We start from the raw sequence: 25,485 nt of genomic DNA on the forward strand, positions 1-25,485 counted from the left end.
TGAGTGTTTTTTTTTGTTTTATATTGTTTTGTGATGCGACCATTTTTAGGAGAGAGAAAAAAAATATTAATGTTATGTTTTCTATTATTTTGTGAGTGGATATCTTTTGTTTATATTGTTTGTGAGGCAATAATTTTTAGGAAAGAGAAAAATCTTATGTTATGTTTTCTATTATTTTGTGAGTGGTTTTCTTTGTTTTATTGTTTTGTGAGGCGGTCAATTTTAGGAGAGAGAAAAAAATCTTAATGTTATGTTTTCTATTATTTTGTGAGTGGATATCTTTTGTTTTATATTGTTTTCTGAGGCGATCGTTTTTAGGAAAGAGAAAACAAAAATCTAATGTTATGTTTTCTATTATTTTGTGAGTGGTTTTCTTTGTTTTATGTTGTTTTGTGAGGCGGTCATTTTTAGGAGAGAGAAAAAAAACTGTATTTTATGTTTTCTAATATTTTGTGAGTGATTATCTTTTGTTTTATATTGTTTTGTGAGGCAATAATTTTTAGGAAAGAGATGTTTTTTATTATTTTGTGAGTGGTTTTCTTTGTTTTATATTGTTTTGTGAGGCAATAATTTTTAGGAAAGAGAAAAAAAATCTTAATGTTATGTTTTCTATTATTTTGTGAGTGGTTTTCTTTGTTTATATTGTTTTGTGAGGCGGTCAATTTTAGGAGAGAGAAAAAATCTTAATGTTATGTTTTCTATTATTTTGTGAGTGGATATCTTTTGTTTTATATTGTTTTCTGAGGCGATCGTTTTTAGGAAAGAGAAAACAAAAATCTAATGTTATGTTTTCTAATATTTTGTGAGTGATTATCTTTTGTTTTATATTGTTTTGTGAGGCAATAATTTTTAGGAAAGAGATGTTTTTTATTATTTTGTGAGTGGTTTTCTTTGTTTTATATTGTTTTGTGAGGTGATAATTTTTAGGAAAGAGAAAAAAAATCTAAAGTTATGTTTTCTATTATTTTGTGAGTGGTTTTCTTTGTTTTATGTTGTTTTGTGAGGCGATCGTTTTTAGGAAAGAGAAAAAATCTTAATGCTATGTTTTCTATTATTTTGTGAGTGGTTTTCTTTGTTTTATGTTGTTTTGTGAGGCGATCGTTTTTAGGAAAGAGAAAAAATCTTAATGTTATGTTTTCTATTATTTTGTGAGTGGTTTTCTTTGTTTTATGTTGTTTTGTGAGGCGATCGTTTTTAGGAAAGAGAAAAAAATCTTAATGCTATGTTTTCTATTATTTTGTGAGTGGTTTTCTTTGTTTTATTGTTTTGTGATGCGACCATTTTTAGGAGAGAGAACAAAATCTTAATGTTATGTTTTCTATTGTTTTGTGAGTGCCCTTACCTAAAAAACTAGCATTCTCTAAGCACTCACTAGGCATTCCATTGAATGGTAAAGAACCGCTAATGAATGCCTAAATGGTGAATGCCTCCAATACTATAACATTGAGCTAATAGGCGGTTGTTAGCACTCAACCGCCTGTTTCTAAGCCCTCAACCGCTTATAGTGGTTCATAAGCGGTTCATAAGCCCTCCTCAGAGGCGAAATATGTAAATGAGCTAAGCACTCGAACCACTAAGGAGGCATTCAAACCACCTAGCATTTAAACCACCTAGGAAGCATTCGAACCGCTTGGGAAGCATTCCAACCGCCTAGGAAGCATTCGAACCGCTAGGAAGCATACCAACCGCTTCAGAAGCATTCCAACCGCCTACAGGTTAGCACTCGAACCACTTATTAAGCCCTCAACCGCTATAAGTGGTTCGTAAGCGGTTCATAAGCCCTCCTCAGAGGCGAAATATGTAAATGAGCTAGGCCCTCGAACCACTTAGTGGCGTTCCAACCACCTATGAAGCACTCCAACCGCCAAAGAAATTTCCAATTGCCTAGGAAGCATTCCAACCGCCTATAGGCATTCCAACCGCCTATATGCATTCCAACCGCTTATAGGTATTCCAACCACCTGTATAATAGCACTTGAACCACGATATAAATAATAATATAGCTATAGCAATTCTACAAAAGTGAGGAATAGGAATGCACTGCAGAAAATCGCAAATGGTAAGCCCATAATATACTCCCATTTTTTATCCATTGTGACAGAGGCAGAGGCATTTTAATTGCAAATTCAGCTTAAAATTCAGTATTCACATCAATTGAGTGAACGCAAAGATGTAACAGTATACTTTTCCATATGATTTCCCGTATTTTTTTTTTTCAAAAATAGCACTTGAACTTGAATCTTATAGGGTTGCTGTAGGAATTCTATGAGAGTAAGGATTAAGAATATGCACAAATTGAACTTGAATATATCAGCAAGTATATAGCCATGTCCCGGAGCCATGGGCATCAGCAAGATCCACTAAATTGCATCAAATTCATAACTGATAAATTGAGTAACATATCCTAGTCTGCACAGGTTAGGATTTCGACGTTGTATCAATACTGAAACAACATCGAAGTTTCAACCTAACCTGATTTCAACCCTTCAACCTAAAAGTTAGTTGATATCATGTTGAAATTTCAACGTTGATACAAGGTTGAAATTTCAACCTGATTTCAACCAACATTCAATGCAGAGCCGGATGCAGAGGTTGAAATCAGGTTGAAGTTCATTTGCAAATACAGCCTGATTTCTGGGATCAGTGTACGTACACAAAATAATTATAGCTACATAATGATGTACCGGTAATATTGTCACTGTTGTTTGGTTTCATTGTTTGAGGTTTCATGCTCTTTGCTTGAGCTCTTCTTGCACCATATGAGTGCTTTTTAGTGGATATTTGTGCGTGGTATAAATGTACACTATTATTATTAATAATAATAATGCCCCAATATACATACTAACTAGCCTCTCCTTCCATATTTCAAGAAACTGCCTACATTACATCTAGTCATATTTAAGCTTACCTTTTATACATACACCATCCATATTGTGGCATATTATTGCACACAAAGATAACTACATGGATCACATGTATACATGTATGATGTTGTCCACATAATATGCATTGTCATGTAACATCCCAAATGTAAAAAGTGGAAAAATAAGGTCTATAATAAAGCTGGAAACATGAAAGGATAAAGATTCCATCATCTCTGCATTCACACCAGTTCAAAAATGGCAGTTAGAAATATATTCCCATCATGCACCTGTTTGACCCTTGGGTCAACCACTAAGGAATGCTAGTCAAGGCTATAGCAGAATGCCTAATTGAACAGAATGCCTATTACTTAGAAATTTTTAAACCGAATGCCTAATACTTAGAAATTTTTCAGTGGAATGCCTATTACTTTAAAAAAATTTAACCGAATGCCTAATACTTAGAAATTTTTTCAGTGGAATGCCTATGACTTATCCGAATGCCACCGAGTGCCTATAGCAAACCGCCTAATCCTAGAACCACTTGGAATGCCTAAGTTATGAATGCTTAGGAATGCCTATGTAAATAGTATTGAGCTTTATTGAGGGCTTAATGAGTAAATAGGCATTCGGTAGCATTCTTGTAAGGCATTCGGAATGCCTGTGAACCAGCTCTATAGGCATTCATTAGCTACTGAGTGCTAGTGACCATCTAGTACCTCTATCCTTAGCACTCGAGGGCTTGGCGAATAGCTACAGAATGCCAAATAGGCATTCATGTTTGGTAAGGGTGGATATCTTTTGTTTTATATTGTTTTGTGAGGCGGTCATTTTTAGGAGAGAAAAAAAAAACTGTATTTTATGTTTTCTAATATTTTGGGAGTGGTTATCTTTTGTTTTATATTGTTTTGTGAGGCAACAATTTTTAGGAAAGAGAAAAAAATCTTAATGTTATGTTTTTATTTTATTATAGGCGATCATTTTTAGAAGAGAGAAAAAATATTAATGTTATGTTTTCTATTATTTTGTGAGTGGATATCTTTTGTTTATATTGTTTGTGAGGCAATAATTTTTAAAAAAAAAAAAAATCTTAATGTTATGTTTTCTATTATTTTGTGAGTGGTTTTCTTTGTTTTATATTGTTTTGTGAGGCGATCATTTTTAGGAGAGAGAAAAAAAAATCTTAATTTTATATTTTCTATTATTTTGTGAGTGGTTTTCTTTGTTTTATTGTTTTGTGAGGCGGTCAATTTTAGGAGAGAAAGAAAAAAATCTTAATGTTATGTTTTCTATTATTTTGTGAGTGGGTATCTTTGTTTTATATTGTTTTGTGAGGCAATAATTTTTAGGAAAGAGAAAAAAATCTTAATGTTATGTTTTCTATTGTTTTGTGAGGTGATCGTGTTTAGGAAAGAGAAAAAAATCTTATGTTATGTTTTCTATTATTTTGTGTGTGGTTTTCTTTGTTTTATATTGTTTTTCTGCTTTTTTATTGATTGTTTTGTGAGGCAGCAGTCTTCGGAGGCTGTAGATCAAAAAAAGATCTGATTTTTTTGCACCCTAAATCGTGCCGTATCTATTCGAGATGTCCATTTCAGACCAAAAAGGTTAGTCAGTTTTAGTATATAAGTTAGTATTAGTAAGCAAGTAACATAAAGTATTAATAATAGGCTGGTAGACTACGTGATAAACAGCGAGGTCATCTGTTAGTCTGGGTCAAGTTCATGCTTGGTATACATACAACCACACTGTGACATGTACAATATTAAAGCTTATCAGACTGGGATATTTATATACGAGGCCAGTAGGCCTGTTTGCACACAAGATTCAGTATTAATCTAATGTTCAATGTTCAATGTGTACGGAGGTGATATGTGTATGATGAAAACCGTGCTTGGCTGTTGTAAAACAATCATTTGCTGTTTAGATTTTGCTGGAGTTGTATGAAAAGTCTCATTCCAGATACACTTTAAAATGACAACCTTGGAGGGAAAAGAACTTCCCGATTCCAGCGAGTTCGACTTCATTGTCGTCGGTGCTGGGAGTTCTGGTTGTGTGGTAGCTTCACGTCTTTCTGAGGATGCCAATGTGAGTGTATTGCTGATAGAAGCTGGTCCATCGGATACTACTGATCCCAGGATTGACGTACCTGGATATTTAGCATTGCTACAGAAAACGGAAGTAGATTGGGATTTTAAGGTAGGTAGGCTATTATACTTATTGTGTCGGTAACTATGGTAACCGAACACAATGAAACCCTGACATTTTTGATCGCTAAGTTGATCTGGGATCTTGATAAAATCATCTGTGAGGTTAAATTTGGGCCAAAATGTTCATTTTTGACCCAAAATCCCCAAAACGGTTTTTCTTTGGCCCCATTTTTCAACTCCCTAGCTCTCACCCACTGTCACTGAAAGGGCTTTTGTCTAACACACGCGTCGCGTCGCGTCACGTCACGTCACGTCACGTCGCGTCGCGTCGCGTCACGTCACGTCACGTTGATATCTTCTTAAAAGTTACAAACAAGTCATACGGATTCAGTTCACGATTTCGTTTAGTTTTCCCGGGGTGTTTCCGCATCGAACCCGTCATTATCCCAGGCCCACAGTGAAATGGTTATCGGCGTGGCGATTGCTGACGGCCGCACACCACCAAATAAGCCCCATCGAAATGCACGTAAAAGGGCAAACAGATTCGCGATTTTACCTTCCATGAATTTCCAGACACGATCATTTATTTAAAAATGACTTTTTCTATGGCAAAATATTTACTTGTATTTGTATGAAAAATATTCCTTATTAATTTTACTTGGCCTATACAAATGTAGGTCCTACCAGCTTTAAACCACGATGACGATTCGCACCACAATAGCCACGACAAACAAATGTCGTGAAATCACATTTTGGCCATATCAAGTAGGTCAAAGGTCAAATTAGGGTCATGGTCACACAACATTAATGGGGGTGGTCAGTGATTATTGTGACCAAGCCTGGTCAAAATCCGATGTAGTATACGGGTGCTAGACTCATTTTGAAATGTTGCCAGAAAGAAGAAAAATGACCTTTGACCCCTTATTTGTGTACATCCTATATGAAGCATGGGTAGGGGATTCTTCTAAAATATTTTGGTGGAAATCGGCTTAATCGTCTAGAAGCCTTAGTATTTTTGTGTGAAAAAATCACACTTTCAACTATATAATCAAGGTCAAAGGTCAAATTGGGGTACAAACCATAAATGGGAGTGGTCAGTGGTCATTCTGACCAAGTTTGATATAAAATTGGATGGATTGAGCATGATACACAAAGATATTGGTCGAGCTGTGAGTTCTAAAAGATATCGTGCGAGGCGATAGCTGAGCACGATATCTTTTAAACTCACAGCGAGACCAATATCTTTGTGTATCGTGCGAAAGGATCCATTCAATTAAAAATGTGATTTTTGGTCAAAAATGTGATTTTTGGTCAAAAATGTGATTTTTTGGTCAAAAATGTGATTTTTGGTCAAAATGTGATTTTTGGTCAAAAATTTGATTTTTTGTCAAAATTTTAATTTTCTCGATTATATTCTGTAACCGCCTAAAAGTGGGGTCGTTAAACGGTGTTACGATATCTATACACTACATGTATAATGGTGATCGTGGACTGCAAGCTGATGCAGAGACCTCCGTGTTCAGGTGAAATTGGTCGCCAATATCCAGAATAATTGGTTTTTAAAAATGTGTATAAAGTATAGGATGGCAGATTCTCAAAGCATAATAATGGTTAAAATCCAACTTAGTATGTGGATGTTATAGCGATTTGAAATGTTGCCAGAAGAAAGAAATGCGGGTGAAAGAAAGCATTTGGCAACATTTGTTGCCAAATGCAAAAAGGGAGCAAAAGACAACCGAGACGAGAGCAAATACCCCCTACTGCGAATTATATGACCAGCTATTTACACCGCCATCAAAGAAGACCAAATAATACCGCATCATATACCTCACAGATTCTGCAAAAATGGCTAACGTGTTTTATAAGTCTGAAAGACCACCCCGTTTTTCATTATTTGTCTTCATATTTTTCAAAAAATTTCAAATTTTGATGAATTTTAGAAAAATTTGGGTCAACTTTTATATCTTGAACCAAAATTTTTCCCAGTCTCACTGAAAACCCCCCCTTTTTCGGTGTCGAGGCTCTCACTGCCTACGCCCTAAAAAGGTGTAGGGAAACGTTAGGAACACGTTCAAATATGCACAATTTCCTGATCGCTGCACTCGCATTATATGATAAGACAATTTAAGGTTTTAAATTTGGGTTCCCCAAAATCTTGCATGTGTAAGGGGGGGGGCAAAGATTTTTTGGTCTGTCAAAAGGGGGGAAGGTTTTTGGCACGTCAAAGAGGGCACAGATATTTTGGCACGGCCAAATGGGGGGCAAGCGTTTTTGGCAGTACAATGTAGACCTATGCTTCCAGGAGTGTCTTTCTTGATGGACGGTCTATGCATGGACGTGTTTTTGTTTTGTGGGATCTTTGAATATAGGCCCTAGATGTATTCTGGTGATTTAGGCATATCATTTGATTTCAAGATGTGTGTGTGTGTGTGTGGGGGGGGGGGGTGGAAGATTTTGAAAAACAAAAACAAACGCGCTAGTGTTTTTAAATTTAAAAAAAAAATACACCCGATCAATTAAAACTTCCCATGATGCCCCCACCCTGACAATCAAATTATGCGCCCTTTACTAATTATAATCTATTAAACTTACTATGTTCTTGAAACAGACAGAGCGTCAGCCACATGCATGCAAAGCATTTCGGGGTCAGGTATCAACATGGCCACGAGGAAAGGTACGTAAACAAATCCGACGGGTTTAATAACCAAATCCTCCAAATGTAATGAAAATATATAATTGATATTTAACAGTCCTCGAAATAAACTTTATCTTTAATTATACTTAAAGTGTATGTAGCTGGGAGGAAAAGCCGTCCATCATTTAAATATGTTAAACATTTTTCCCAAAAGGACGACTTTTCGGCTGTTCATCCCAGCAACTTACACTTTAAGTACATTTTATTAGCTTTATAAAGTTTACTTCGAGGACTGTTAAATGTTAAAATTATTTGATAGAAGGCATTCCTCGTATTCAAAATGCAATTCGATAAAAATACTGTGCAAACGTTACTTTCCGATCGAAACCCATATATAAAATTTAGTAAAGGCCTAGTATTAATATCTTGGAAAAGACAAAAAACAAAAGAAAACAAAAACAAAACAATTGTTAGTGTATGCACAAAGGTATAATTCTGTATTCTTTTTAAAAAACACCCAAAACAGGGCATTTTGGTACAAATATTATAAAAATCATGAAAGAGCATGTTTTAACCCAACTTTCGCCTAAAACATGGTACGATAGAATATTTTTGTTCACAGATATTAAATATAATCTTATGCCTTCTATTATCCAGAGCAAAATTTAAGGTTGCAGTCAAATTCTTTTTGAAGTTATGGCTAGGCCTACTTTAATATTTGACATTTTTGCATGGGGGGGGGGGTGTAAAAATAGAAAAAAGGTCAGAATAACACATTTTTCAACCAAAATATCTTAGTTGACGTCACTTTCAGAATTTCAGCCGGGTTGAACAAGACTCTAACGATTAATCTAACCAGGCTGTCACCTTTGTCCAAAACTCTTGCACGGGACCCTATCTCTAATACTATTACTATGAGTTTTAGAATACGGTATTTGACTCGATCGACTACGTCTCGTCTAATATTTTTAAAACTCATAGCTTGACCAATAAATATGGGCTAGGCTCAATCGATCCAATTGAAAAATGTCAATGAAAATACAACTATTGAGTAGGCCTAATGTTGTATTTGCGGTGTAGACTAGTGGTTAAAGGAAGTCTCCGGCAATCACGACGTTATTCCTTATATCTTAGAATAATAATCAAGCACAAATCACATTATTTTATTTTAAAAAACATATATTGACCGTAAAAAAATAGCCGGCTCTCAACACGCGACATTCAAAATTCCCGCGCCAAAATTGTCCAGGGCAATGACGTCATGGTTATTTGTATAAATTGTCGCCAGCCTTCATTGTATTACACTCACATCCCAAAATGGTCATACTGACCGATAAAACATTGGGGCCAACTAACACAATGCTTGTCACACCTTGGTCTTTATTACTGGAGTAGTTGCCAGGTAGTCAGGTAACCATGGTAACTAGTCAAACCAAGTGGATACACTAGTCAAGCATTTGACTAATTTGGATGTTGCTTGACTAGGGAATTAGGCCATGGTGTCAATTTTGACTAGAACTTTGCAGCAACTCAGTCCAGCACATTTTGAAATTAGTCCAGCATCTCTGATTAAGGCCAATGATTCTAATGAGATTAATTAAATCCCAGAAATCAGCTGAGTTTACAATAAGTACAAATTATATTAAAAGCTTGGTGAATTAAAAAGCATGTATTTTTTAGCTTATTTAGTTGTTTTGATTTGCTCATGTAGGTAAGCTTAGGGCCTATGACTCGCGAAGTAGGCCTACATCATGTAAGCTTAACTACTTCGTAAGCTTAACTACTTCGTAAGCTTACCTTCATGAGCAAAACGAAACAACTAAACAAGCTAAAATACATGCTCTCTAATCCACCGAACTTGTACTTACTGTATACTCACATGAATTCTGGGATTTCATTAATATTTTTGGAAATACAGGCCTAGACAAATTCTGCTGCTCTCTCATGTCATGAATGTATTTACGCAGTCTGCTCTTTTAGCTGATTTTAACACTTCGGTTCGTCGAGCGATGCATACTCGTCACGGGGCTCGTCAACTGGTCAAGACAAGGATTCTCGAGTAATAATATAGACTAGTGATGTTTGTCCAGGATGCTTCGTACTGACCCATCTCGTCAGGCTTGTAAAGTTAGTCAAGATTGGATTTTGCTCGTCAAACCAAACCTGATTATATTCGTCAAACTACACATAGACAAACAGTTCTCATTTTACTCGTCAGGCTGCAAAACTTAAAGTCAAGCTGAAAATTGTGTTAGTCGGTCGAGAATGACGCACGACTTGAGGAGCGTTTTGCCCGGGCGTTTTGTAAGGTCATCTGGACAAACCCCGGGGACAAACTTGCTGATCTTACTTTTAGTCATGGCAAAGAATCATAACCAATATGGGATGTGAGTGTACTGGCACGTCATTGCCCAGACAATTTCGGAGCCCAGAGATTTTGAATATCGGGTGATGAGAGACGGCTGTTTTTATTCGTTTTGATGGTCAACATGACCTTGTTTTAAACATGTTAAATAAAATCAAGTGATTCATGCATGAAATCTATTTTTCTAACATTTTTCTACGGCATAGGTAATGGTGTGATTGTTTGAGTGTTAAAAAGAAAACAAATACATGATCGGATAACCATGATAACGGTCGGTGGGGGGATATCGGATGGTGCAAAACATTAATTGATGATCAATAAAGATTAAACCAAATAAACCAACTCTTCAAAGAGTGATGTTGACGATGCGACTTTTCTTTTCAGAAAGGTTTGTTTAAGTTCAAGTTTAAATATGAAATCCAATAGAGATTCTTTATTGGTTTTAAATTTTCATCTATTTGTCACCATCGCATAGTGCAAATTCACCGTGACCTTTCCAGCCATAAACCCGCTTAGTGAAGATTAAACCGAGATATGCAGTACTAAACCATTATAGTAATCGATTGTCCAATGCAAATTTATTAACACGTGATAATATTAATCCAATGAGCGATCGATTGTCCGCTACGGTCGATTAATCCAATCAATAATGACGCTATTGACATATACGGGCGGAGCTCCACTGACGAGTTTTGGGGTATTTTTCAATGGTTTGCTGTCATTTACTCATCAAGGCGGTCCCGCGTTATTATAAGAACTATGCTAATGATTTAAAAATCGACATGTAGAGAATAAACCATACTTGATTGACAGAAAGTACTAAATTTGTACCTATTACGGTTTCGTGACACCCCTCTTCCAAATGCGAACAAGCCAGGGCGGCCCGGTGAAGCAAAACAAACTTATCATGCTTATATTGACCATAAAAACGAATTAATACAGCTGTCTCTCAACACGCGATATTCAAAATTTTCGGGCGCCGAAATTGTCCAGTGCAATGACGTCCCAGATGAAGGCTGAACAACTGAGCACAAATAACCATGACGTCATTGCACTAGACAATTTCGGCGCGGGAATTTTGAATATCGCGTGTTGAGAGCCGGCTGTTTTTATTAATTTTATGGTCAATGTGAGTTTATTTTAAAATAAAATCATCTGATTCGTGCTTGATAATTATTTTTTCCAACATTTAAGACATCATATTTCGATTGCCGGAGACATCCTTTAATTACTTTACCTGTTTACTTTACACATAATTATATTGGTAATTATTAAAGACCAATTAGGTCCTATTTATATAATGCATGTTTACGTCCCAGGTAATATGTACATATGGATATGGATATCTTCTATTGTAATATATTTGCGTAGTTGAAAGTAAATAAGAAATAGATAATTTTGAAGCACCTTTAGACAATGAAGTCCAACTTTGATAAGACATTGTAAATATATAAATAAAAGCTCATGTCTGTCTGCACAGCATACATAAGTACACACTTGTCGTAAATTATAACGTTACTTATTTTAGATAATTAATTAATGCGAAGTCATCATTATTAATTATCATTTATCAAATAATTTCGTCCAACTCAAAGCCTATGTGATGCAATATCGGAAAAGTCGTTACGGTCGTCGTCGTTCTTGTAAAAGCCTCGCTTCATACTTTTTACTTTTGGCTTCCATTTTTCATTTTTACGCTATTGGGTGAACATTTATTTATTTGACAAGATATCTATATCAAATTATTAAGCTGGATTTTTAATTTAAAAAGTTATAACAGTGATTTCTGTGACCCATAGGTTTTGACATATGACCTGCAGAGAATCATATACGGGCTATTTTAGCATGAAATACGTGTTATTTGGATTTTTCCATTTTATACATGTTATACATGTAAATACATAGACATATAGCAGGGTGGCCGCAAATTTAAGATTTAGAGAGGCCACATAGGCTTAGTGATTTTCGTTCAACAGTTCCGGATGTCATTTCTGAAAAGTGACGTTTTTGTGATTTTTTTACATGTTTTAAAATAAATGCAAAAACCGGTATATCCGATATGAGATTCCCAGCAAACACAAAACGTTTTCGACATAATTCGCAAAAGGTTATAAAAGGTTGTCAGAAAACGTTTAAATGTCGGGTTATATAAAGGGTACATTACTGGTATAAAACGTTTTCATAACATTAAATAACATTTGTTGGTAATTTACTGCACAGCAAACACAAATGTTTTACAGAAAACATTTAAATGTCGGGTTATATAAAGGGTATAAAAACGTTTTAATAACATTCCAAACACATTTTGAAAACTTGGTACAAATCATTCTAAACAGAATGTTATTTTGGGGTTGAAAAATATTTTGCAAAAATGTTTGCCCAAAATATTTACAATAACGTTTTTAAAATGTTTTCACGCCCTTTATATAACCCGACATTTAAATGTTATTAATATGTTTTGTACAAAACGTTTAAAGAACATTTCTGTGTTTGCTGGGTGCAAATATTTTAACATAATGTTATTTAAGTGTTGACAAAATATTTGACCAAAAATGTTAGCAAAAATAGTTTAGAAAGACATTTCGAAAACATTTTTAAAATATTGTTGTAGTGTGTTTTCATACAAAACGTTTTAAAACGATTTCATGACCTTTATATAACCCGACATTTTAATGTTATTAAAACGTTTTACCTAAACCAAAACCCAAAATATAACTTATTTAAAACGTTTTAAAAACGTTTTTGTGTTTGCTGGGTTCAGACAAATTTTCAATTCAAAGTTTATTAATATAGGCAGGCCTCTGGTCCAAAGTCATACAATGTACAGACAGTTAACAATACATTATAGAGGTTGGTGAGTATGAACATTACGTGTAGTTAACATTTTCTAATTTCAAATTTCAATAGTCATTCAAATATAAAAAACATATTATGAAAGTATATGTGTTTCATCAGTAGTTTCAAAAATATACATTATATTTTTAAGTTATAGGTTGTCAGTTGAAAGCTATAGCATTATGCAATTAAATACCCTATAAAGAATGCAATAAAGCAGATGTTGTTGGCCATAACTTGTTAACGCAAACAAGAACTGTTTTAAAAAAAGACAACACTATGGATGAAGATCATGTTTCATAATTGACAAGTACTTGGAGTGCCAGTATTTTTATGTGTGTGGCACAACTGATAGACTTCTCCGTAGTCCACTTGCCCATTTTGCATATACTCTGGCTATTACATAAAGCATAAAACTCTGATTTATATTGATTTGTGTGCAACTGATAGATTTTCACATCTGTATCTGATCTTTTCAGTCACCGCACTCCCTCTGTTTGTTAGCTTCCCAAGTGGACTACTGACTTTGCCTTGCGGTTAAGATTTTTAACACGGGACTCTATGGAGAGTTAGGCCAATTTCTGGCCTAACTAAAATTGGCCATGATGTAATGCATCTTTAAATGGATCTGCCTTGTGATTGGTCGCCCATATCTCGCTATGGTTTAAATCTTCCGTGCCCGCGCCATTACCATTTACTACACCGTACTACACAACTATCTGTGGTATTTGCGGCGCTTTTGTGTTGACGCGAAAGTTAATCTCTCATCAAACATCTAGCGCGTCTTGTACTATACCATGCTTAGTACTTGTGGTTAATGGACTGATAAACAAGTATGCTTGACAGTGTGTTTTTAGAGAGCAAAGTCCCGGGGTAAAGTTCTGCTTAAAATTCAAAGTCCATAGTCAGATTTTCGGGGTTCGCTATCAATAAACTGGTAGATTCCAAAATCAGAATTGTTCAGCATTAAAGTGAGCCATTATAATTATGCAAGATAATGTTGCATTCAATTACTTTTATTGTCACTAATCATCTGATATTTTTAACTCTTTATGACCATTTTACTATTGAATACTTTAATTTTAATAAACATCAATACATAATTTTGAGTTCAACGAAATGGGTTCATCATGACTAATAATAACATGTTTTTAATAAAATTCGACTATGGCATAGTCTACACAACTGACGGTATTATATTGGTAAATATCCCCAATGGCATACTAGGATGATACTCAAGAATTTTCATGTTGAAAGCTGAATTGAAAAATGTGTACTAAAAAGGTCTACATTTGATTCGTACTTGTAACAAAGAGCTCAATAAAATCTCATCTACCAAGTTTCATGACAATCCAACAATCTATATTCAGATGACCTTAAGAATGTTTGCTGCTCAAGGGTGATCATATCAACCAAGTTTCATGACAATCCAACTATCTAAGTTTGAAAATGGGGTTTATCGGCTTTTACATTTGAACTCTTCTTTTTCCTCTTCAATTTTGAAGGTTCTTGGTGGATCAAGTGCCATCAATGGCATGGCATATGTACGTGGTCATAAGGCTGACTTCGATTCCTGGGAGAAGCTAGGCTGCCAAGGATGGGGATGGAAAAGTGTCCTTACATATTTCCTGAAATTGGAAAACGATTTAAGGTATTTATACTTTCTTAAAGCAATTATGAATGATTTTCTTGAAATATTATATATGAGTATCATAATGGGCTCTCATAAAACTAAATTAAGAGCACATAAAAACCCTATTATATGCATGATTGATAGACCGAATGAATGGATATAAAACCATACAAGTGTGCAAAGCAAAGTGGTTAAAGGATGTCTCCGGCAATCACAACATAATGCCAAATATGTTAGAAAATTTATTATCAATTACGTGGGTTTATTTGAAACAAACTCATATTGACCATAAAAACGAATTAATACAGCCGTCTCTCAACACGCGATATTCAAAATCCCCGGGCGCCGAAATTGTTCAGTGCAATGACGTCCCAGAAATACAATGAAGGCTGACAACATTTGAGCACAAATAACCATGACGTCATTGCACTTAGACAATTTCGGCGCGGGAACTTTGAATATCGCATGTTGATAGCCGGTTGTTTTTATTCGTTTTTATGGTATGAGTTTGTTTTAAATAAACCCATGTAATTCGTGCTTGCTAATTATTTTTCTAACATATAAGACATAATGTTGTGATTGCCGGAGACTTCTTTTAAACTTCTTTCAAAAAATGTTCATTTGAGAGAGAAGCTTCTTTTAATCGAAAAATATATCATGCAAGATTCTGAATAGAAAAAAATTAGTAATTATTTTGAAATCCAAATAGCATATATTCATTTATGTCTATGTCTTTCTGCCCACAGTTCTGACAAGTGCACCACCCATCCGTCACACCATGGGCGGGGTGGTCCTTTGACTGTCACAAAAAATCAGAACTTTAGAACACAAATCTCACGGGAATTCATAAAAGCAGGTAAGCCTACGTGAAACACACAATTCGTTCAGAAGGACCTCATTCTTCTTCCTTTGCATTGCCGATATTAATTACATTTTGGAAATCTCATTTTCACAACCAAATTTTAGACACTGACCTGCATGGGCTATTTTAACGTGTCTCATGGCACGTTCGTGCAGTGAGAATAAAAATCCGTGCAGTGAGAATTAAAATCCGTGCAAATATTTCTACACAATTCAAGTTTCTACCAAACAAATTCGTGACTCCGAGTGGAAGAATCCGTCATAATCTGTACCCATTGATACCAGAGAAACAGGGAAAGGTAAAATTAAAGAGTTGGAAATGTATGGACAATATATGATTAACCTCAAGAAATTTATCAATTTATATCAAACAAGTAAATTGGTGGCCTGATCATTCGATTCTTGTTTTAAATTTTAAAGGTGTTGAACTCGGTTATGATGAAATTGATACCAATAGCGGCGAATTGGTGAGTGTAACAATAACCATGGAAATAGTAGGCATCAGAGACCGTTCACAAACACTTGTTAGAGGGGGGCCTGATGCAAAAAAAATGTCGGGGCACCCCCTTTACAGACCTCAAAAATTTCAGGCCCCCCCCTTTTGACATGAAAATAATGGGTCAACCCCATAGAAAAGCATATAAACTCAAAATTTGTGGTCATTATTTTTCAGCCCCCCCCCCCTTAAGAGGGTCAAAACATTTCAGGGCCCTCCTTTTTGCATCAGCCCCCAACAAGTGTTTGTGAACGGTCCCTAAATGATATAACGTGTAACCTATGATAATCAGTGAGTTAATGTAATACGTCTTAAGATAATCATGATGATGTGATAAATGATTTCAATTGTAAAAGTATTAAGGGATCTAAAATGAGCGTTTATTGCGTTTCGACAGTATTTTTGTGGGACATGAGAGCACCTCAGACCTATCGAATTGCATTCTGAATACGAAGCATGTCTTTCTGATATCAAATAATATCAAAATAATATCATTTTTGAAAATCACATTATAATTCAAATTTTATGACAAATTATAAAAATTTGATATTTTTCAAATGTTTACAGTCCTCGAAGTAAATTATATAAATCTAATGATATATTCTTCAAGTGTATGTAGCAGGGAGGAAAAGCCGACGGTCAATTGAAATTTTGACCTTTCATATTGAAGATATGGATTTTTTCCCAAAAAGACCTAATTTTTTTTGGTGTTTTGGGAAAAAATCCATATCTTCAATACGAAAGGTAAAATGTTCAATCGATCGTCGGCTTTTCATCCCACCTACATATACTCTAAGCATAAATCATCAGATTTATAGTTTACTTCAAATATCAAAAATATAAATTTTTAATGATTTGCCATAAAATGTGCATTAAATTGCGAATTTCAAAAATCTAAATTATTTGATATCAGAATGACATTCTTCGTATTCAGAATGCAATTCGATATGTCTGATGTGCTCTAATGTCCCAAAATAAATACTGTCCAAACGTTCATACCCCACCCCTTAATGTTGTATATTTTACGTTCTCTTGTTAACAACGCCAAGATGGGATTTGGTGACAAATGGGCCAACATCGCCGATGGTAAACGATGCAGCACTGCAACGGCATATGTACATCCATACCAACACCGTCCAAACTTCACGGTGTTAACCAACGCTCACGTAACACAGGTTTGTTTGATTATTTGTTTATATATTTGTATTTGTTTAAACGGTTCAGGGGCACCGAGAAAAAAAGAAAATTCCACGGGGGCACCCCCCTATAAATAAAATAATAGAAGTGAATAAAGCAAAACTTGCAACTTCCTTTATCATGTTTATAGCCCGAAAAAAAAAGTGTTTTGGGCCAAAATAAGGTTTGCGCGCTTCGTGCGCACTGGTCCATCTAAAACAGGTACAAAATATGCTCGCCCCATATGACATGTATGAGGGAGCTCTATGCTATGTAAGTGAAATTTACATTAAGGCAAAGGAGCCTATTTGCGCCGTTAGGCGAATATTTACGGTATAATGTTTTCCAAAATAGTTAACAAAATATGCATTAAAAGATAAAGTTTCTTCTGTCTTAACATGCTTATAATTGAAGACCGAATTAAAAAGACTAGTTTGCGTCTGATGTCAGGGCAAATTCGCGACATGATTGGTCGCTGACCTGCGCAGTGCCGCATTTTTAGTCTAGTTGACAGGACGTCACACGCAAACTAGTCTTTTTAATTCGGTCTTAAATTATATAAGCTTTTTACAGTTTCAGAACACAATACGTGATTTTGTTTTGCAGAAGTTTATTGAAACGCAAGAAATGATCAATAAAACACATACCTTTCTTTTTTATAATATAGGTTCAGATAGATGGCAAGCAAGCTACTGGACTATGGTATCGATATGGGCACATTAATAGATTTATACGAGCTAAGAGAGAAGTGGTATTGAGTGCCGGGTCCATTGGTACGCCACAGGTTGGTCATTTTAAATTTATACTATCATTACCCTAAAGTAAAAATCGCTCTATTTGTTGGTATTGCGTTTTTACGTACATTGTTATTCCCCCGCCAAACCGTATGTAATTTTTAGGGCTGTCTGATCATTCTACTATGCATTCATATAAATACATTAAGAAAAGTAAGTACCACCTTAATTAATGACCATTATTCTAAAACATTATCGTATGCCAAATTTGTAAAAAGCATTGGAATCAGAATTTATTTTTACGCATTATGGCACCTCAAAGTTGTTGCAATGTACATTTAAATGAAAGTACCTCCAGATTTGAAAGTTGCAGCCAAATCCAACATTGATGTTGGGATGAGGTGTTTTAATGTGCAGAAATAAATTCTGCTTCCAATGCGTTTCTCAAATTTGGCATACGATAACCGTTTTGGAATCAATTATTAAACATGTTAAAGGACAGTTTCTTTTTCGGTGTGTTTATTACTATTGAATATAGCCTAGGGTCCACAACTTATAAGGTGACCCCTAAATATTTTTTGAAATAAATCGAAAAGTATTTGACAAAATGCAAACATGTAAAAAGGTATATGGGTAGCCGTATTTGTTTTATACATATGGACCAAATTATAGCGTCACACGTCATTTTTGCGTTCAGTCACAGTGGTTCATTACGGTAAAAAAGAGACCATTTTAAAAAGTGTTAAAAGTTGCATCTGAGTCAACTCCCAAACAATACAGTAGGCCAAGTCTATTCACGTGTTTGTTAAAGAAAACCTGACTGCTATGGACTCAGGTGCAACTTTTAAAACGGTCTCTTTTCTTACATAATTAACCATTGTGACTGGACGCAATGATGTGCAACGCTATAAATTGATTCACATGTGTGAAACAAACAGGACTATACATATCTTTTTACATTTCGTAAAATATTTTTTGACTTATTCTGCCTCCTACGGTATTACTCTCAGATGGTGTAATTTTTTCAATGCCTTCTCTCCAACAGATTATGATGTTATCTGGTGTTGGACCAAAGAAACATCTTGAACAGTTAGGAATACAGTGTGTGGCGGACCTTCCTGTTGGCGAAAATTTAACGGTATTTCCAAAAAGAGATAATAATTTCATAACCTAGATTATCGATAACGTTCAGTGTATTTAAATGTATGTTTTAAAGCGTAATAAATAATTTTGATCATAAGTTATGTCAAAAGGGCATCCTTTTTGCGGATCGTCTATTGTTGGTCCGCGGTCATTCAAAAGTGAATCTAGTCTTTCGAAATTTCCTGTTTTACCCACTGAGTGGGCGCTTGCTATTGAATTGTTCGAAGCAGTTCATTAGTAGAGCACCAGCGCAGTCACCTTCGGAGCCTTATTTCACCCTTATACAGATATGACAGATGGCCACTTCATTATGCCTCTTTGAAGGTGTCTCGGGAAGTATTTCTTAAACTGCATATCTCCTTGTCTTGGGTAGGCATCAAACAATTCAAACAACAAACCGGTTATAAGAGATCCCAACCGTCCGCTTCCGTCAGAGATAGATTTAATTAAACCATCATCAGAGATTGGGCACACCCCATCCTACTTTCAGGCTAGGAACAGCTGGTATGCGTGGCGTAAAGAAGCGTGCCAAGTCAACATGGTCAATGTACCTATATTACCCAGCAGACCCTTGAGCTAGAGTCACTCATGAGTCAGCTTAGCAGAGCTTGCACTGTTGGAACTGGGATATGCAATGTCATTAAGGACAATGACTGGTCACAGGAACCTAGTCTTAATATCAGTTGGAGTGTCATTTGGCATGTTTAGGTCTGAGTGTCTTGTGCTGGTAGGCCTACGTCTTTTTTATCTTCTCTCATTTCTATATTTTACTTCCTAGGACCACATGTCATTGCTTGTTAAGGCAACAGCAAAGGGTAGTGATGCCGTCACCCTTAACGCCAATCTAAGTCAGGAAACAGCCCTGAGATACAAACGAGATCGGTCGGTAAGATAATTATACCATGTTTACGAGTTGATACGTTCCACAAATCCTCATCACGCCGATCACACGAGGCAGGGGATTCGCAATTGTTTTGCATCTTTTAAAAAAGAAGATTCCGAAACAGTCAGAAATAATAGTTCCTTTTTCTCATTAAAAATATGCGCCTTCGGAAGAGCAATACCCCGGTACAAAAGCATGTTTTGAATACCCCGAGCATCAAAAGTTTCAAGCATTTTAATATTTATATACCATATAGCTTTCAAAGGTGTGCTCGTATTGGTCTCGATGTTGATTCTAAAACTCGAGTTATTTTGTTTGCATGCATTAGTCAAAAAGGATAAACCAAATGACCAAATTCTGGCGCTTTACCAACTGAGCTAACGGGGTTGATACACACATTTGCAGGTTTACTTGTTCGTAAACTATGTGTATCGTTGATTTGCTCAAAACCATTTACACTTTTGTGGATGGGGCTTTTCATGTTTGCATGTTTTAAAAGCGTTCGATAGTAAGCACATATGCTAACTATCGAGTTTTTACGGTATATTATGTATATACATGCAGCACAAGTGTTCAATGTTCATTCATATTCATTCATTCATTCATATTATATTTTATTCATTGATTCATTCATATTTTATGTTTCAAGTTCAGGGGTTGATTTCACAACGATCCACCGTAAATTGTAATATTGTCGTAACTCTTCCATATAATTTTAAAGTTAGAGTTTTAGGAGGTTTGGCCTTACGATGAAATAATGGACTTTCGAAGCGTTATTACTGTTTGTGAAACCGTCGTCTGTATACAACTTGATCTTTTTCAATTTTTTACAGGGTCCAATGTCAAGTAACTGCGCTCAGTCAACTGCTCTTCTGCAAACAGGGCTAGAAGTAAGTTTCGATTGTCTATGGTTATAAACACCTCCTTACAGTGGCAGCGCCACCGGGCGAGGCATGTTTGCACAGTCCCCCCAGAAAAAAATTGCTGATCCCCCTCTCGAAAAACCTACATTCAATACAATATGATACCACTATTCAGGATATTTGTAAAGTAACCAGACTTATGTAATACGTGTTTCAAAATTTGTACTAAATAGTTTGTAACTTATGGTAAAATACATGAACTTTCAACCGAGAAGCGTTTAGATTAAGATATGCTTCCTTCTGTAATATTTTATACAAATAAATAATGGTAATCCAGAATTGTCAGCGTGGCATTTGCTGCAATGGTTGAACTATTAGTTGCAACAAAATAATATAGCTTTTTTGGTGGTTAATGTGTTAATTAACACTCACAACGTCCTGTATTTTCTCGAAATATTATTTTAAATGATATATTTACGCTGTTTGCTTACGCTTACAATATGTACAAGTTACCAAGTCCGTATTCCATTTGATTTTAATAGCCTGGATTACCATGGCCAGATATACAGGTGCAATTTCTTTCCAAATTTTACACGGTTGGACCAGAGGAACCATCAGTAACAGGAATAGCCGACCCAAGGTAAGTACCTCTTGATTCATCTTCTAGGAAGAATGGAATAAGATTTATGTCCATGTAAAAGCCAATTCTTGCTCTGATAATGAACTAAAATTAGGTTATGTTACTTATACTGCACTGCAAAAACAAGTGTTTATATTTAAACACCATATTGTGTTTATCAGAGCAACACTTAATAAACACATAATTCATGTTAATGGTCTAACACTAATGTTCATAAATTAACACTTGGTGTTATATTACAAACACTAATGTTTGTAATATTTATGAACATTAGTGTTAGAAAAATTAACATTAGTGTTAGACCATTAACATGAATTATGTGTTTATTAAGTGTTGCTCTGATAAACACAATATGGTGTTTAAATATAAACACTTGTTTTTGCAGTGTGCACATCGTCAACACCAGGTCAATAATTCCATTTGTACAGACGGAAAGGAACCAATAGAAATACGAAGCGAATCAGGTGGAAATATAAACACACCCTCAAGCACTAGATTACAAATAAACTGAATTAATAAAATAAAATTCACCTATATAGAGATGTCTTTCCCTTTCCATTTAAAAGAGTCATAATCCTTTTGATTACGAGGATACTAATTGAAGACCTGAGCGCAAGAAGACCGTAAGTCCACTTGGGCCCTCAACATGTATACACTCAAGTTGCGTATAGTTTGGTAATGTTTTATACATGTTCAGGGGCCAAAACAAATCTTTCACAACCTTTCATGATGTTTTCACCCTGGAACATGTATTAAACATTACAAACCCTAAGAAACTATACGTAACTTTAGTGTAATGTTGAGGGGCCAAGTTGACTTACGGTCTTCTTGCGCTCAGGTCTTCAATTGAAGCTTGTACCGTCTGCTCAAAAATTTTGGCTGATGAAAACACTAACAGTCACAGTAATGCCCGCCATTATTTTGGTACAGTCCGATTAATTTAGTTTTTTGATTGTTTTCTTAGGTTGCAGCGGATTCTTGGTCATAACTTTTCAAGAGAAGAACGCATGCGCAAGGAAGGCGTAACGTTCATTGTTACGTTACTTCACCCTAAGAGTATTGGTGATATCAAACTAAGGAGTACTGATCCGATGGATGCACCAATCATCGATCCACACTACTTTGAGCATGCGCATGATGTTAAAGCCATGGCCGAGGTTTGAGCTTTATAATCATAGTTTTAATGTTTGATTTGTCTTTAATTAGAACTTAGCAACTGTGTTTAATTTCGTGTATTTTAGACGAATGTGCACAGATTTTTTAATTGCTATAACCACTTTCACATTTCAAATTCCTAAACATTTCAAATCCCTGGTTTTATGCTCATGATTTATATTGTTTTTCTTCAGGGTGTGCGTATCGTGAAAAGATTAACTGAAACAAGGGCTCTTGGGCAGTATCAGTAAGTATTCTTATTCTTTGAGGTTTGCATGATTGTGTGGTTGGGAGGAACGACATCAATCCACACTTTCAGATTGGCGATGTATTAGTTGTCATTTGTTCTTGTTATCAGCAGTGATAATATTCTTGAAAATAAATTATGCACCTGATAAATCAATACTCAGTTATCAATATTCGCCTTCTTTAATTCAGTCAAGATGAAGATTTAAGCGGTTTTATATTCATTTTAAAGACAAAATACTGATGTCTCAAATTTCGAAGTGTATTTTTATACAATTTTTTACGTGTTGTGTATGCACAATGTTATCTGTTGTTTGAACTGCTCCTTATATATTTTAGCGTAACGTTCATTCACATGGTTTAAGTATAGCCTAATTATTTCAGTTAACGACACGCGTCTGATAATTGACCTATGGTCAAAACTGTTCTTTCCAAAGCAACAAAAGCCAATCCAGCTTGTTGGTCGAGTTAAAATTTTCGACACTATAGTGGCAGTCACTCGCTATAGATAAGCAGAATTTTACCCTTTTTTGTTGTTTTAGAGTTAAACTGGTAGATTTGACAATGCCTGATAGCAATTGCTCGGAATTTTCGGATGAGAATTTAGATGCTTTGGTGCGATACTTCTCCACCACGTTATACCATCCATCAGGAACATGTAAGATGGGATCAACGGATGACCCAACGACTGTACTTGATCCCAGACTACGGTAGGTTTTTAATTTTTAACAAATAAATGTAATTATTATTTTTAACTTTAAGTTGTAGTGAATTAATAAAACAACTGATTTAAGTAAAAATGGAACAAAATCTAACGTAATTAAGTAAGACGAATTTAATTTAGGCAAATTGAGAAATATACAGAGACTGATCGGTTAAAACTAATGCTGCATGAGTTCCAAGTTACAAAAAACCAACTAATTCCATATGAGAATATCAGGATAAGACAAAAGACAGTGATTGCAAGGAATATGGAAATATCAAAGCAAAGGCTCACGACAAATATAACGCAATGGTATATCAAAAAAGCATGAGCAGATAATTTTACAGTAAAAAAGAAAATACCCGGGAAAAGTTTGAAATAATTAACGTTGAAATGACTTTAACTATAGAAATTATATACTTACGGCTCCCTTAAACAATTTGTCAACTTTTACCAACATTGCAGATGAGCATTATGATTTGTTCTTAATCTTATCACAGGGTACGCGGTATTGGTGGATTACGTGTGGTAGATGCATCAATAATGCCACATTTGACATCGGGCAATACCAATGCCCCAATCATCATGATCGGAGAAAAGGGCGCTGACCTTATCAAGGAGGACTATAATGTTTCATCGGGACTAAACATCGGCAGCAGACTGTAGCTTGCGTATGCCGTAGCAGCCGACGGCGGTTGCAGTCTAGATCTGTCAGCTATGTGTTTTAAACAAAATATTATTTTATATGATACTGCAAAATTTTAATTGATTTTGAACATTTCTTAATTGTATGCTAAACCAATGGCGATGTCAAAAGTTATCGGTTGAAACGGTTTTTTTGGAGAATAGTCCTTTCGTCTGAATGGTCATTAGTCCGGAAAAGGTTAAAGTTAGATTAGGATTATAGCTAGAATTAAGGTTAGGGTCAGCATTAGGGTTACGTTCAGCATTAGGGATATAGGTTAGAGTTAGGGTCAGAGTTAGGATTAGAGTCGGTGTTATGTTTAGTAATAGGGTTTAGTCGTGTTCACACAGTCGGATATAAGTGAGTTATTACCAGTAATAGGCGACTTATAACCGGTATTAGTGACTTATAACCGGTATTAAGCGACTTAAATCCGACTGTGTGAACAAGTCTTTAGTTTTAGGATTAGGACTTTGGTTAGGTTGGGTGAAATTTAGGCTTATCATGGTATAAGTAATAGGATTTATAACAAATCCTATTGGGTTTTCGGATTAATGACCCTTGAAGATGGACTATTGAGTCCTTTTAACCGTATTTTGTATACATATGCCCAAGACTGTGAGCCCAAGTCGTAACACCAGCAAACATAATCAAAACAAAATAAGAATTTGCAGTGAAAATGCCACTAAACCTTTTTGATTATTTTGGATTTTGGTGTACTAAAGCATACATTTTCGATTTCGAGAAAGTGCAAAATAATAAAGACCATGCACAGATGCACCGGATACAGCTTTCACAAGAGTGAAAGTCTTGCCATTTTAAAAAGAAGACTTTTGTACTAATTTTGACACTCTCTATTAAAACATCAATTTTTCATATTCAGCGATTTTTGTGACAAGATAAGTCGGAAAATATGCAATCAAGAGGCGAGCCCTTTTCACTCTCGTTTTAAGGGATCTGGAATGAGCGTTTCGACAGTATTTTTTGTGGGACATGAGAGCACCCCAGACGTATCGAATTTTATTCTGAATACGAAGCATGTCTTTCTAATATCAAATAATTTTCATTTTTGAAATTCACGATATAATACAAATTTTATGACAAATTATTAAAATTTGATATTTTTCCAATTTTGATATATAACAGTCTTCGAAGTAAATTATATAAATCTAATGATATATTCTTAAAGTGTATGTAGCAGGGAGGAAAAGCCGACGGTCAATTGAAAATTTTGACCTTTCATATTGAAGATTTGGATTTTTTTCCCCAAAAGACCTAATTTTTTTGGTGTTTTGGGAAAAAAAATCCATATCTTCAATACGAAAGGTCAAAATTTTCAATTAATCGTCGGCTTTTCATCCCACCTACATACACTTTAGTATAAATCATCAGATTTCTAAAGTTTACTTCGAGTACTATTA

At 35.2% G+C, this 25,485-nt stretch overlaps 1 protein-coding gene across 1 annotated transcript; it reads left to right on the forward strand.

Moving 5' to 3' along the window:
* Window positions 1-4,801: 4,801 nt before the first annotated feature.
* On the forward strand, window positions 4,802-25,099 carry LOC140165870 (uncharacterized GMC-type oxidoreductase Mb1310-like). Its single transcript, XM_072189209.1, has 15 exons — window positions 4,802-5,060; window positions 7,620-7,685; window positions 14,352-14,497; window positions 15,226-15,335; window positions 15,761-15,807; window positions 16,886-17,011; window positions 17,680-17,796; window positions 18,792-18,884; window positions 19,668-19,775; window positions 20,606-20,662; window positions 21,178-21,275; window positions 22,240-22,432; window positions 22,625-22,677; window positions 23,219-23,386; window positions 23,880-25,099. The coding sequence occupies exons 1-15, from the start codon at window positions 4,836-4,838 to the stop codon at window positions 24,043-24,045; spliced, it is 1,773 nt and encodes a 590-aa protein (XP_072045310.1). The 5' UTR covers window positions 4,802-4,835; the 3' UTR covers window positions 24,046-25,099.
* Window positions 25,100-25,485: the final 386 nt, after the last annotated feature.

Source organism: Amphiura filiformis, chromosome 12 (genome assembly GCF_039555335.1).
Source record: "Amphiura filiformis chromosome 12, Afil_fr2py, whole genome shotgun sequence".
NCBI classification, from domain to species: Eukaryota; Metazoa; Echinodermata; class Ophiuroidea; order Amphilepidida; family Amphiuridae; genus Amphiura; species Amphiura filiformis.

Bases quoted from the DNA above. Each gene is read 5' to 3' on its own strand.
- LOC140165870 (XM_072189209.1), top strand. From the start codon at position 4,836: ATGACAACCTTGGAGGGAAAAGAACTTCCCGATTCCAGCGAGTTCGAC. The intron at 7,686-14,351 runs GTACGTAAACAA...TCAATTTTGAAG, and splicing joins CAACATGGCCACGAGGAAAG to GTTCTTGGTGGATCAAGTGC. The intron at 22,678-23,218 runs GTAAGTATTCTT...TTGTTGTTTTAG, and splicing joins AGGGCTCTTGGGCAGTATCA to AGTTAAACTGGTAGATTTGA.